The sequence below is a fragment of the Zosterops lateralis genome, assembly GCF_965231275.1.
Source record: "Zosterops lateralis genome assembly, chromosome: 29".
NCBI classification, from domain to species: Eukaryota; Metazoa; Chordata; class Aves; order Passeriformes; family Zosteropidae; genus Zosterops; species Zosterops lateralis.
The window spans coordinates 2,666,857-2,681,412 of NC_139789.1; the positions used below are offsets into that span (position 1 = coordinate 2,666,857).

The following is a 14,556-nucleotide window of genomic DNA, read 5'->3' on the forward strand; positions in this document are numbered from 1 at the left end:
TATGGAGGAATAGTCACTACTGATGTAAAAACAGTGAGATGGGGAAAATTAAGATTAATTTTTAGATGAGTCTGAACATCAGCAGTAGAGAATCACAGAAGGGACCTTGAAGATCATCCTGTTCCAGCCCCCTCACATGGGCAAGGACATGCAGCTCTGATTGCCAGAACTCTGCAAGAGACACTGGGATATTCAAAATCTCTTGCTAAGGATTTCTCCTGTGAAAAACTTGGGGATTTTGGGCTGTGGATGACCCAGTAAACGACTTGGTCTTTGAGGACAAGGAACCTCATCACTGCAGGTTATTTGCTGTGACATTTCAAGCTCATATTCTGCCACAGAAGGATCTCCCATGTTTAAATAGCCTCTTTTATGCTAGAAATTCTGTGCAAATTAGTGTAATTAGGATTAAATTACCCCTGAAGTATAGCCAGTGGAATTTATACCTGGCACGTTTTTTCCAGTTGAATTCAGAAATTAAAAGATTATATAAACCCTCATGTCCAGGTGTTTGAAGGTGATGAGCCACCTGAATCAAACCTCCTCAGCCTTGAAATCCAGACAACTCAATCATACAAATACACTTTATTCAAAAGTCCTAGTCCTCAAGTCAGGAATGTGAATCACAGAATCATTAAATAGGATCCTAAAATATCCTGCATGGGAAGGAACCCAGAGGGATCATGGAGTCCAACTCCTGGCCCTGCACAGGCACCCCAAAAACCCCACCCTGTGCCTGGGAGGTCCCAGAGAGCAGCCTGGAGCTGGATGGAAGCAGCTTTTGGACAAGGGATGGAGGGACAGGGCACAGGGAATGGCTTCCCACTGCCACAGGGCAGGGCTGGATGGGATTTGGGAAGGAATTGTTCCCTGGGAGAGTGGGCAGGCCCTGGCACAGGGTGCCCAGAGCAGCTGTGGCTGCCCCTGGATCCCTGGAAATGTCCAAGGCTGATATTTTGGACAGGGTTTGGAGCAGCCTGGGACAGTGGAAGGTGTCCCTGCCATGGCAGGGGGTGGAACTGGATGAGTTTTAAGATCCCTTCCAACCCAAACCAATCCAGGAGTCTATGACTGAAGAAAAAATAAAATGAAAACTTTGGATTGAGGTATTTTGGATTGCTTGGTTACAGAATACAGCACAGCAGCATTGATCCAGGAAAACACATTTCTTTCACCTTGCTGCAGCAAATCCTCCAGCCCATTTTAAGCCCCCACACTGTGCTGTTGGGCAGCTCAGCAGTGAGAAAGAGCCCCAATAAAAGGCAATTCTGCTCCCAGGGAAGCTTTTCATACACAGTCGAGTTTGAAATTCTTACACTGCTTCTCCCCTGCTGTGCCTTTTACAAGAGAGATTCCACTTTCCAGAGAAATCTGTGTGACATCTTTTAAGTGATGTATTCACTGAGTTAAATCAAACAGCCAGCTAGGAAAGTTTCAGATAAATTAAGAAGACAAAGCAAATAGAAAGGAATTAATCACATAAATGCACACAACCACAAGCATCAGAGCTCTCCCCCAGCAGCCTCCACAATATTATGTTCACTGATACTTTTCATACCTGAAAAATTAAAAGGTCTAGGGAATATAAATAAATATATATTTTTATACAACAAATTTTTTTCATATGAGATTAAAATTACTTCAGATTCAAAATTATTCTCTCCCCGAAATTATGTAAACTTCCATGGCATTACAGAATCATGTAGTAGAAGAGAGAGTGCTAAAATTAGGAAGGGGAATGGCTCTATCTGCAGCTTTCCTTGGGACTGGCCTAAGTGAAAAGTGATCACTGATGAGGCCTGTGCCAGTGTCAGAGAGGAAAAAGCTCCCTCGGGGTGGGAATTCTCCTGTCTGCACTGCTGTCCCACAGGGAGCAAGGCTGAGCACAAAGCCCTGGAATAATTCATTAGCTCTCACCAAGGCTGCAGGAGTTAAAGGAAATTCTTGGGTCACTTTACACTCCAGCCCACAGGAATTCCAAACCTCACAGTGAGAGAGTGGGTTTAATTTGTTGTCTTTGAGTGAAAATTCGCTCACAATGTTACATCCTTCATCCCAAAACTGTTCCCAAAAATGTGTGAGTTCTAACACAGCTTGGACTGTGTGTAGGTAAAATCCTGTGTGTGCCCTTACATGCTGACTAATCACAGAATCCTTAAGGTTGGAAAAGACCTCCAAGATCACCGAGTTCAACCTTAAATTTTCAGCTTCTCTGCAGCTCTCATGGATTCCTTCCAGAATCTGCAGCTCCAACTGCTCTGCAAACACGGATCTCTGTCTGTGCTGGAGACACCTCCCTGTCCAAACAGCACAATCACCTCCCTGCACCCACCAGAGGAGATCCTGCTATTCCCTTCCCTTGGGAGGCACTTTTTTGTGGAATTGAGAGCCCAGCTAAGCCTGGGCTTTCTTGTTTAAAAATGGACTCCGAGGGAATGATTTTCAGAAGGGAGAAACTGAGTTTTGTAATTCCTGAAAATCTGAGTCACTGCTACCCACTGCCAGTTACCACTTTAGGAGCTCAGTCTGGCAACGGTGTCCCAGTGGGCAGAGGAAGTGGGAAATATTTGGGCATTGTCCAAGAGGAGAAGTTCTCCACAAACACTTCTTGCTGTTCCAGCGGTGGACGGGAATGCAGCGAGTGTTGTCCTGGCTTTTGGGAAATCCTTGTGCCTGGACAGGCTGGAAGTGCACAGCAGCTCCTGGGCTGAATGAGGCTTTGCTGCCAGTGCCATTAATTCCTGATTTAAGGCAGGATTCTGCCATCCCTGCCCCGTCCTAAGGCACTTTCCCTCCCAAATAAAGCTGCAAACTGCAGCTTCCCTGCTGAGCAGCTGTCTGAGCTCAGTGCAACACGAGCAGGGAGTGCCTGGGCTTTCAGCAGCTCCAGGATTTTGCAGCTGATTTATCTGAAAAAAGCTGAGCTGATCAAGATTCAGACCAGGCTGTGAGGCTGGAAGGGAAGAGGAACCATCTTCCCACAGAGGAGATCCTGGTGTGTGTCTGGATTGAAGCTCGTGGTGCTGTCTAGGCTCCTCAGGCTCCCTCAGCACAGATTTCTCCTTAAAGGGGAGATGAGTGCTGGCAGTGAACCCCAGCCTGTGGTGCCTCTCTCCAGAACTCTGCCTGCTCCTGGATTTGAGGAAAACCTGAGAAAATTTCATCTACTTGATAGGAAATGGTTGACTGGAACTTCACTGCATCCTGGCAGGATCCATCTGTATTTGAAGAGGACAGACATCTCTATAGCAACCAGTGTTGTCACTTGGGCAGAATCCCCAGGAGCTCTTCCTAAGGTGCTGGGTGTGCTCCCTCTCAGGGCACTGTACACCTGAGGTCCCTTCATTCACCACCCCTGACTATTTTAGAAATAATATTTCTATATTTATATATTGTCTCAGTATTTTGCCACCAGCATCACCGATGGTTCAGATCCTCTCGGCCATTTAAAGCCTGTTCCTTCACACCCAGGCAGTCACAGTGAGCCTTGCCCTGCCTCTGCCTCCTGGCAAGAGTGAATTTACTAAAATTTGTGTACAATTATGGCAACAGCTGGAGTGGGGAAAGATAGAAAAGAAAAATGCAATCACTTTCAGAAATCCCAGTAAGACAGAAATGAGAAGGAGAGAAGAAAACCCCCTTCCTGGGGGATACTACAGCAGACAGCAGAATTCCAGAGGCAGGAGCTGGTTGGCTGCTGCTCCTGGTTGTGTCATCAAGGGCAGGACAAGATCCCTGTGCACAGCCCCGGCTGCTGCTCAGCCCCAGGGTCAGAGCTTGAGCTCAGGGCCAGGAAACTGCTGCTGTCAGCGGGGAACGAGGAGGGAAAACCCAGCTCTGTCCAAATGCCCTCGGACTGCAGAGGGGGAGAAGGTGCAATCCCCTCAGCAGAAGCCCTGGCAGAGCAGACATCTCCCGTCCTGCTCCCAGAGCATCCTCCGCTGCTGTTTCAATCTGTTCCAATCCCTGTTCCTGCAGGTGTTCAGGGCAGCTCTTCCCATAAGGATTGCTGCTTTCCCCTGTGCAAACAGGGATTCTGCTCTGCCAGCCCAGCACATTCCCTCACTCAGGGCCACTTTCTGCTTCTCACAGTAGCCTGAAAATCTGTAATTTCTGTATTTTCCGGGAAACTGAACTGAGCATGTCAGAGAGAACCAGTATCAGCCAGAGCAGCTGCTGTGCTTTTCCTGCTCCTCTCCTGAAATGAGATTTAAGAGGCTGGTGAATATCCCTGGCTGTATCCCTCTGGCGTACAGTAGAATAATTAATGGAAAAATTAGTAATCTGCATTTATGGGCTCCTTTTGCAGACAATACTTGATTAATCTCCACAGTCATCTACCCAAATAAGAGGAGATTAACCGACATCCTAATCTGTCATAAATCAAAGAGGCAGGGGAGCCTTTCCTCGAGAGAGACAGACAAACAGCACAGAGCCCACATTAGGGTTTAGCCTACATTATTCTAAATCTAATTTAAGCCAACACCAGCACTCTGATGGATTTTTAGGCTGCATTTCAAGGCAATCTGGGATGCGTTCCCTTCTTCTCCCACTGCATCTCCCTGCCATTGTCACTGATGGCACCAGTTCTTGTCACACACAAAGAAAATCTCCTTCCCTCGCTGGTTCAGGCGGTTGGGGGCAGTGGGGCCAGAGGTCCCTCAGCCTGCAGAGCTTTTTTTGGAATGCCAAGACCTGACAGCTCCATTGAGGAGCACCAGGGGCCGGGATAATTGGGAAGCAGCAGTTTGCTCTCTGCAGGAATGCCGAGTCTGTGTTACAGGTTTGGGGGAGCTCGCTGTGATTTGCAAATCAAAAGCAACTGAAATCTTTTCCGGGAACATTCTGGATTTCCTCAGGCTATAAAAATGTTGAAGCCTCTAAACATCTCAGACCAGTTTTCCTGCATTCCAGGGCTATAGCCTACCTGTACCCTAAGGCGAAGATGGAATCACTGTCTCACACCGATTCTTCCTGACATTCACAAGCTCTTTAAAAAAAATTCCCTCCCCAGATTCACTTTTGGCAAGTAAAGGAAGCAGATAAGGAAATATAAATGGCACTTTTTCTAAGGATAATGTGAGAAAGATGCAAATGCACAAGTGAGAAAGAGAGACCAGACTCCAAGGTATTCATGACTGTTGATCTTAGCACTATCAACATCTTTTTGTCACAGATGTCATCACAGAGGTGAAGTGAGTAGCAACTGTGACTCAGGATGGCAGCGTGGGCTCTGGCAGTGACAGGGAACCCATTTCTCACTCTCTGCCTGTTCCCTGAGCCTTCAGCCCCCAACAGCTTGTTCACAGACTGCTGCCTTGGGAGCAGGATTAAATCCTTAGCTGGGAGGTAATTTTGTGGGTGTTTACCAAGTCATGTTGATGTCTGATGAAATTCAAACCCCTTTAATTGGCATTTCCTTGTGCTGGATGGGCACGGAGGATGAACCAGATGCCTTGGGGCCAATACCAAGAGCATCCTAAAGAGGAAAATATCAACCCTTAGTGCAGAGTATTTGGCATCAGCAGCATCATTTCTCCTTGTGAGTGGTTTGCCTTGTCTGTGTCCTGTCTTCCTGGATGGAAGCAGCTCACACTAAATCCAAACTCCCTTTGAGACCTTTCTGGGAAGTCTTGTATAGATGTATATTCTGATTTCTCGTTATTTGGGCAAAGAATTAAAATGTCTCGAGAGGAAAATCTTTGCTGCAGCAAAAATCCCGGGTATCTAAGGCCATAGGAAATGTCATTTTATCCCAGCCTTACCTTCCTTATCATCCTCCCAGGAGCCAGATACATCCTCTGAAGAATATCCTCACAAGAGCCATAACAAAGAGAATCATAGCTAAAGGCCAGATAAAGCTGTGCTACTCTGAAACACAAAAAGCTCTAAATTTTAATGCTTTTGTGTGCCCTTAAAGCACCATGAACAGGCTGCAGGAAGGAGCAGGCATTTGGCAGCTGCTCACCTGGCAAGTGTTTAAAGGAAAAACTTCTGTAGAGCTCAGGAGACGGCCAAGGTAACATCCATCTTTGTCCTCTGGGTCTTTCTGCTTCGCTGGATTATATAATTTGTTTATTCTTTGGACAAAGGGTGCAACAATGTAAATCTTGGCATCAATAACAAAAGGAAAAGTGGAAACCAGGAGCACTGGTTGCTCTGGCTTGGTGCTCTTGCACTGGCTTTGCCCTTTCTTACACAAACTGAAATCCTTTCCTTTGCCCTCCTCTTTTTGTTACTTCATTTACTGCGAAGAATTATTAATGCTTTGTGTAAAATTATCCTCTGGGTTTGTTTATTGTTGGGTTTTTCTTTTTTTTAATTACAAATACAGAAAGCCTGTAGAGCTTTCCCTATCTGTGGAGCTGATCTGCCACGCTGGAAAAGCTGCAGGCACTGGGTTTGGCTCTGCAACGGGAAAGGGAAACCTGTCAATCCACATGAAATGCTGAAACAGCAACTGAAACATTTGCTTTTCCCAGCAGGCACCCAGGGCCTCTTTGAGGATTAAACCTACTGCTAAATTTAGCCCGGTCTCACTGGAGTCAGTATCAGAAGTTATCAGATCAGGACATCTCTGGAGGGAATGACGTCTGTCCCATGGAAGTCTGAGCCCCTGAGCCCTGCCAGGCTCCTGTCCTGCCCTGGGCTGCAGCAGAGCTGGAGCTGGGAATATTCTGTGAAGCCAGAGACTCCAGAGACATCGTGGGATTCCTCAGAGGACGTGAAAAACCTGCTCTCATCAGCCTGTTCACTTACAGGTCCTGAGCAAAACAACCCTGAAGTGGATATCACAGGGCAGGAGAATGGTAAAACCACCTGGAACTTTGTGATCCATTATTTTCTGAGTTGTTTATTCAGTGTCAGGAAGACTTGCACTGACCTTTTCCATTGGTGGATCACATCAATGGAAATTCCCTTTTCCAGTGCAATTTACACTCTCATCTGCTCTAAATTAATTTTGAAACAGTTAAATCTGTGGGGGAGACAAAAGAAACCCTTCAAAATACAAACGGGCTTTGCAGATTCTTGTTTGGGTCAGCGCTGTGTCCTGCTTTCCTCATCACTTCCACCTCTGAGCTGTGGAAACAAATGACTCCATCCCTTTAGGAAACACCCCACTCCCATTTTCTTTCTGTTTGGAGCAGAGTCTGAAGGAAGGAAGTGTCTGGAGAGGTCAGGGGCTTTCCAGAGCTGCTGGAGCAGCCCCATATCCCCACAGTTGTGGTTAAAATGTGCTGCTTTTCCAAAGGCCCCTTTTTGCTTCTTGGGATGAAGGACACCAGGCTGGAATGGTACCAGGCTGCCAGTGCTGAGCCATGGAAATTCAAGACAAGTTCCATGTCTCTCACTGGGAAAAGCTTCACTAACTGGAACTTGTGACTCCTCTGCGGCTGTTGTCTTCTCAAAACTAACCCCACTCCTCTTGGGTCCTCTGACTGTGTTCAGAGCTTCAATTTTAACTTCCTTTGGAATATTTCTTCTCTCTGTGTTTGATTAGAAGCTGTGATTTGACTCAGGGTCTGATTTGATTCGGGGTCCAAAGAGTCTGAAGAGCAAGGACTCTGCACTCAGAGAGCAGAGCAGCAGCTATGGGACCACACTAAATATTCACTGCAGAGAATTTTGAATTTTCTCCAGTTGTAAATACTGATATTTCACATAAATACGCTGGAACTCTGTATGTGTTTATATATTTACCAGTCCCAGGTGAATGCCCCTCCTGCCTCTTACAGTGACAAAAGGAAAAAGAGAAACAACTGGTATAAACACCAAAGGAGTAAATTTCCTTATTTCCTTCCCTGAAATCTGAGGATGTCTCCTCTGAGAACAACACCACAAACACCTTTTAGCCTGTTATTTCCATTTATAAAATGTTCAGACCCAGCTGTAGGACACAAAGTCACAGATCTCCTTTTTTCAATCAGAATCATTTTGTCCCCAGGTCCTGGTGACACGGAGCTCCTGGGACTGGGAAAGGTAAAACAAACACAGACATTTCCTCAGGTGCCACTGGACAACCAGAGTCACTTCACAATTTTTATTTGTTGACAGCTTTTATAAAACAAAATTCCCCTTGGATCAGACATCTCATGAAACATTGATTCAGTCTCGTGCAGGCCCGTGACACATCAGGTTCCAGCAGAGCAGCACCTGCAGCACCAGACAGTGGAGCTGGCAGGCAGAACTGCTTTCTGCTGAAGAGGAGGGAAACTCACAAAATTAAGGCACTGTCAAACCTCAAGCCCACAGATCACTGACCTTTCCTACTGGCTTTTCTCTGCTTGCACACAAGGATGGTTTCTTATCTTTCATTAACCGTCAGTTGCAGTTTTGAACAGGGACACACACACAAAACCTTCACTTCTCTTAAATCCTGTTTCTATTCCCAGCTGGAATTGAAACAGCAGCAAACCTCACTGCCAGGGATGGAAAATGCCCAGTGCTACATCCCCAGGCTTGCCACTCTCACTGTGGTGATCCCAGCCCTTGGAATATGCCATTTGTAAGAACAAAATCAGTTAAGTGAACAGCTTTGAACTACTCTAAAAGCCAGTGTTCACTAAGCAGAACACGAATGAGCTGACAGACCCCTCCTGAGCCATGCAAGGCAGTTCAGATTCTTCAATCATTGGGCACAAGCTGCATTCACAGCCCAGCAGTTTGGCCTGAGGGGACCTACAGAAGGTAATCAGTATTTTCAGCTTTTATGATGTGCTTTTATCAGTCCTTTAAAGTAGTTTTCATCGGCTGGTGTGAAATGGCCTGCTTCAGCCTTTCTATCTGAATTTAAGAATATAGGAAAGGTTTCTTCCTGCATCCAGGGAGTGTTCATGTTGTCCTGGAGCACACCAGGATCACTGCAAGCCCAAACCAGCCTGTGGCTGTGGGCCCAGGGCCACAATTCAAAGTTCCAATTGCAATGTTTAAAAAAAGCCAGATTCAGGTCCACGACTGAGGTGCCCTGGCAATTATAAATAAACAAACAGTAATAAATAATTACACTCACACACACTCTTCTTGTATCCCACAGGATTACAAACAAACCAGAGCCATGCTTCTCCCCTGGTTCAATAGGATCAGGTTTGGGGTGGGACACACTCAGTAACAACGTGCAGCAATGCCACACACAGCCTAGGATAGTGACAGTGCCAACACATGGCACTGGGAGCACTTCACAGCTTCAGAGCAACAGACTTGGTTCAGCAAATTACAATGTCCTGACCATCAGAATCAGAGGGAACTGAGGTGAACAGGGTTTGGCTCGGCCAAAGGCCATGTCCTTATTGCATTTGAAATGTCACATTACTGGGAGATATGGCAGGTGTGGGAGCTGGGAAAAACCAGAGCAGGCTCATACCAGGCCATTTAATTTCCTCGAGTATGAAACCTGATTTCCACATCGTGTCTTAATGGTTTGTTGTTTTGGCAGACACTGAAAAGGTCAGTGAAAACTCAAAGGGAGTTATGAGTTGCAGGAGCACAAACCATTCCCCCCATTCATAAATAAACACAGTGAAAGATTTTACATCAATTGAAAATGCTGCATCAGAATTGCTGACAGCTTGGGAACTGGCACCCACTTACCACCCTGGCACAAACCTACAAATCCCTGAAAATCTGATCAGAATAGAGAGGCAGAGACCAAGAAGCAAGCAGCAGCACAGAGAGCAAAACTGAAATTCAGGGACCCGGCTGGCAGTGTCCTGGCTTCCACCTCTCCTCTGGAGTCTGAGAGAGAAGGACTGGAGCATAAAGGAGGTCACAGGTGGCTTTGAGACTCAGCTCTGGAAGAATTTTCTTGGCCTATTTTCTACGCCGTTGCTTTTTTATTCAGCTTTTTTTGCCTTCCTTTTCCTCGTGCCTTCGTTCAGCTCCTCTTTGGACTTGGCAGGAGGAGGAGGAGGGTGGGAAACCTCGTGGGAGGCCCCGTGGTGGTCGTGGTGGTGGCCTGCGTGGCCACTGGAAACAGAGCCAAAGAGGAAGGGGCAGACGAGGTTTTCCAGCGGAGCAAAAGGTGAGGCGTGGGAGTGAGTGGCCGTCATGAAAACCTGCCAGGCAACAGGGAACACTCAGACATGACACAGAGCAAGGAAATACTGACCAGTGAGCACTCTGCTGACCCCAGAGAACATCCCTGCTGCTACATGACTCGAGGCACAAGGAGCTGCTTGTGTGATGGAGAATTTAACATTGAACTTCCTGAGCAGATCCTACAGCCAGTGAGTCCTGTAGTGGCTCAGGAAGGTGAATATTCCCAGTTTAGGTTCTGCAATTTGCTGGCAACAAAGCTGCTGTAAACTTACCTTGCAGACCATCATGAACATGCTGAAAAAGAAGATGAGGTTGGCTTCAGAGATGGGGAGCCAGTGAGCCTGCTGCAGAGTGAAGAGGACTGTGCCATACAGACTGGCCTTTGTAGGGCTGGAAGAGAAAGAAAGAGTTTACTAGAAGGTTTGCACCCAGCCCTTACTGGTTCTTTCATTCCTTACTTCATTTGACTGGGAATTTCCAGGCTGTTGACTTACAAGGACATATGAAGAATTTCATTTGTTTCAGGCTTCCAGACCCCACGCAGCAGCTGCTCAAAGTTCGACATCAAGGCCACACCAGAACCTGTGGGACAGAGAAACCTGTCAAAGAGCTGGAGCTGCCACAGCAGAGGGCTGTGAATCCTCAAGGGGACAAAGGGTTCTTGACATTCTCCCCAAATTTAAAAGTCAGCCTAAGCCAACAGAGCAGGGCAAATGCTTCCTTGACTTTCTACCAAGTGGATCGTGATGCAGGGAAAAGGCATTTGCCTCTTGCAGTTACTGATGCTCAAGTGCTTGCTCCAAACACAACCTTAAAGGAAAACTGACTGGCAGAAGCCCCTGAAAAGACACAGGTGAGGTCAGAGATCACAGCAGAAAGAACAAAGAATCCCTGACTCCAGTTCTTCACCCTTTCTGCGAGGCTGCACAAACACCTGCGAGGCAAGAACCCGAGCACCCCGACCCACATCTGCTCCCTGCTGCTCCCCCCGAGCTGCCCCCAGACTGTCCCAGCCCTCCCTGCAGCCTCTGGAGCATCTCAGGTGTCACCTTTGACCCATCCCGTGGCCATCATCACGAACCACCCGTGGTGGTAGAGGTGGTGGGCGTGGTGCACCCCGGCCGCGATCTTGCGCACCCGGACCATCTCCTTCATGGCCACCAAGACGAGCTTCACGGGCAGGAAGCTGACACACTTGTAGAAGAAGTTCATGGGACAGAAGAATATCAGGTACCTGCAAAAAGATCACAGGTTTGTTCTGATCTGGGATAGGCAGAGAGGGGTAGTGTGGCAGATTGAGTTATGGCAGGGTGAAGGAGAAGAAAAATCTAAAAAAAAAAAATAAAAATTCCTAATTTCATAGCTAATTCCAAAAGGAAACCAGCATGCAATTAAACCTCTCTATAGCAACAACTCAGTGAGCCCTCAGTAGCTCAGAGAACCCTGACTACTAATACTCCACCTTGAATAAAAGCCAACAATTTTAATTCAGAATTTTTTAGAGGTTTGTGTCTTGTATGGTCCAGAAGCGTCAGCTCATATAGAACAAGAAGCTACATACACTGAAATGATATTACAGACAGAGGACAGATTTCAAATACTCTTTTTTTTCCAGAAGACTGCCATATTTTTCACCCCTGAAAGAAGATCTTTCTCTTTATTTTCTCAAGTATAGAAAACTAGATGGCTGAGGCATTTACTCAGAGACTTCTGTTTATGAAAATTTCATTCACAGTGTGTCCCAACAATGCTCATTTTGCCACACAAAAGCACCTACAGCCCATACACATTGGGAAGTTAAAGGTTAATTTGTGCACATTCCACCAACACAACGAATAAAATGCCCCCAAATGTTCAGGATGTGCCACTCCTTGCTCTGTGTGGGATCCGTGGGTGCTGCTCCTGGGGTTTGGCCCTGGCTCAGCAGTGGCTGCTATGAATAGAAGTGCCCCAGCCCAGATAATCACAGCATTAGGCAGCTGGTCAGGAACCAGAGCCAGGAGTGCAAGAGCTTCAAAGGCTGCCTCAGCCCACCTCTGCTCCCCAAGTTGGTCCCAGGGAGAGCAGAGCTGTGTCCCACAGGGAGAACACCTCCCTCCACTCCTCCCTCCCCAGCAGAGCCCTTGTGCCACACCAGGAGGCTGCAGGGCACTCACCACACTGCCGTGGCCAGAATGACACTGGAGTTGTGGCTGAAGTAGGCAATGGGGGCCTCTCCCAGCAGCAGATCAGCGAGGATGTAGCTCCCAAAGCAGTGCAGCATAGCACAGAGCCAGGAGGCAAAAGGGCTCTTCCGGGACATCTCCACGGCTCCTGTGAAAAAAATTGGGGATCACGGAGTCACCAATGTGGGAAGGGACCCTCGAGGCCATCTAGTGCAGCCTCAGTGAGAAGATGGATTTAGCAGTTAAGCAGGAACTTCAAGACCCAGCAAGAGAGAGGCTCGAGGTGAGTGTTCTCCCACAAAGCAACTCAAAGAAAAGCACTTGTAAAACAAAATACAAAAGTGTGAAGCCCAAACAAGCACCAGAGATGGTGAAGAAATATGGAGACCCCTGCAGACCCCCCCAAAGGTCTCACTTGAACAGAGTCATTAGAAGCTTATGAACTGGCTGAGAGATTCTCTCCTTCATTTGCTGCTACCAGAAAGAACACTTTTTCCCCTTGAAATCAATGTCTTACAGTCTAAAAATAAAATGCATACTAGTACCATTCTCTCCACTGCTTCACCCTAGGTGCCCTCTAGAATTCATGAACAATCTGTTCAGCTCTTTCATTCATAAGATAACCTGCAAAAATAGAACAGGAATTCTTAATCTTTATTTGAAAGAAGAGAATTTGAGGGTTCTTCCCCGCTCCTGTACTAGTCTGGAAATACTTTGTGGTCTCCTCCCACAATCTGCTATTTTCATCAACCTTTGTACATTCTCAGGGAAACTTCCCAATAACATCAATCCTGGTGAGCTTTTTTCATCACCTTAAACTGCTCCAGAATCCTTTGTGCGGCGTTTCAGATACAAAACTCGGTTCAGTGAGCAGACAAAAAGAGAAAATGCTAAAAATGTTATGTCAAAAGTGATTCCCTGGTAAACCTTAAACAGCAATAAGTGGATCAGCAAGAGCCAAAGCTGTGAGTGCCCAGGCTCTTCCATCCTGGGGGACATTTGAACCAGCTGAAAACACAACGGCAGCGAGACAGCCACAGCTGAGACATGAAACTGGTTCTATAGGAATCTGAGGTTTAGCTTGAAGATTAAATTTAGTAACACTTGTTTTTCCTTGGCTCCACGAAGCCATGCTGTCTCCAAGGGGGAAACAGGAGGGTTCTGTGCTGACACTGATCCTCAGCCCAGGAGCTGTGGGATGGGAGCACTGCAGGAATCTGGGGAAAAGCACACCCGGGGTTCATCCAGTCCCTAGTGGATTGCTGGGCTTGCATATATTTAAAAGTTATTTTTGTGAGGGCTGCCTGTTAATTGTTCGGTTCAGAACTCCATGCTGGAAAGCAGCTGGGAGTAATCAGGCCTGGAAAACCCAGCACTTGTTTACAGGGGGTTTAAGGGGAACAGCGCGTGGATTGTGCAGCTCGGAGGTCACAGAACACCAGCTCTGAAAATCATTCCCGAGCTCAGCATTGGTTTTCCCTTCAGTCACTGTGTAGTTACAGTGAAACTGCTCAAAACAGAGCAGGAGAAGTGCATACATGGTCATAAACAGAGGGCTGGGAAAAGCCCAAGGCACAGCCAGGCTGTGACAATGCAGAAGGTGAAAGCCAAGGCGCGGATCTATCGATCTGTGCAAGATAAGCCCAAGAGAACAAACAAAGCAAGGTCGGTTATGGTTCCTGAGAACAGCTCAGGGCATGGTCCAGAGGGTGGGAAAAAACAGGGTTTTACTTCCAGCCCTTTTCTATATAAATAGAAGGAAGGTACTGCCACAAAAACATTCGAGCCAAGGGACTGGCCAGAAACGCAACTCTCAGCCCTGGGGTGGCAGCCAAGTGACCTCAAATACCTCAACGCGGCCGGAATCCAGCCTTAAATAAAATCCGAGATTATTTCTCAAAATCACAGTCACGGCTCCCTGGGGTTTGTCCTGCCCTACGCCCATCCCCGTGTGGAGCAGTGACAGGGCCTGTGACAGGCGGCCGGGGCAGGGCCGGCAGGTGGCGGAACCTGTTGGGTCTGTGAGGGCACAGCGGTACCGGAGCCCCCCCCCGGGCCAAGGGCCGCACTCACCGGGCTCGTACTTGAGGTAGAGGACGGAGATGATGAAATAGGCGGTGTCGAAGAGCGGGAACATGGGCAGCGAGGCGAAAGCGGCCGCCAGCTCCCCGAGGGGCAGCGCGTCTGCCAGGTCCATGGCGGCCCCGGACGGCGGTTCTCGGTTGCCGGTTCTGGATTCCCGTCCCGGGGCTGCGGGGCCCGAGGGGCGGCGGGAGGAGCGGCGGGCGCTGCCCGGGCCGGGCCCTGGCTGCCCGCGGTGTCCGGGCGCGGCGCCGGTGCCGGAGCCGCTGCGGGA

At 47.8% G+C, this 14,556-nt stretch overlaps 1 protein-coding gene across 3 annotated transcripts; it reads right to left on the reverse strand.

Moving 5' to 3' along the window:
- Window positions 1-8,022: 8,022 nt before the first annotated feature.
- On the reverse strand, window positions 8,023-14,531 carry TMEM38A (transmembrane protein 38A). Of its 3 annotated transcripts, XM_083879937.1 has the most exons (7): window positions 14,274-14,381; window positions 12,746-12,824; window positions 12,192-12,348; window positions 11,085-11,269; window positions 10,530-10,617; window positions 10,308-10,425; window positions 8,023-10,052 (listed from the first exon to the last, which is right to left on the reverse strand). In XM_083879937.1, exons 3-7 carry the CDS (start codon window positions 12,335-12,337, stop codon window positions 9,831-9,833), a joined length of 759 nt encoding a protein of 252 aa, XP_083736063.1. In that variant the 5' UTR covers window positions 12,338-12,348; window positions 12,746-12,824; window positions 14,274-14,381; the 3' UTR covers window positions 8,023-9,830. The 3 variants fall into 3 exon arrangements, with proteins under 3 accessions (XP_083736063.1, XP_083736062.1, XP_083736064.1); XM_083879936.1 differs by lacking the exon at window positions 12,746-12,824 and having other exon boundaries at window positions 14,274-14,531; XM_083879938.1 differs by lacking the exon at window positions 14,274-14,381 and having other exon boundaries at window positions 12,746-12,921.
- Window positions 14,532-14,556: the final 25 nt, after the last annotated feature.

Excerpts from the sequence above, each read along its gene's own strand:
- TMEM38A (XM_083879936.1), bottom strand. The coding sequence starts at position 14,397 with ATGGACCTGGCAGACGCGCTGCCCCTCGGGGAGCTGGCGGCCGCTTTC. Across the intron at positions 10,618-11,084 it reads GGCCACGGGATGGGTCAAAG|GTTCTGGTGTGGCCTTGATG; the intron begins GTGACACCTGAG and ends TCTGTCCCACAG. Across the intron at positions 10,426-10,529 it reads GAAATTCTTCATATGTCCTT|CCCTACAAAGGCCAGTCTGT; the intron begins GTAAGTCAACAG and ends TTTCTCTTCCAG.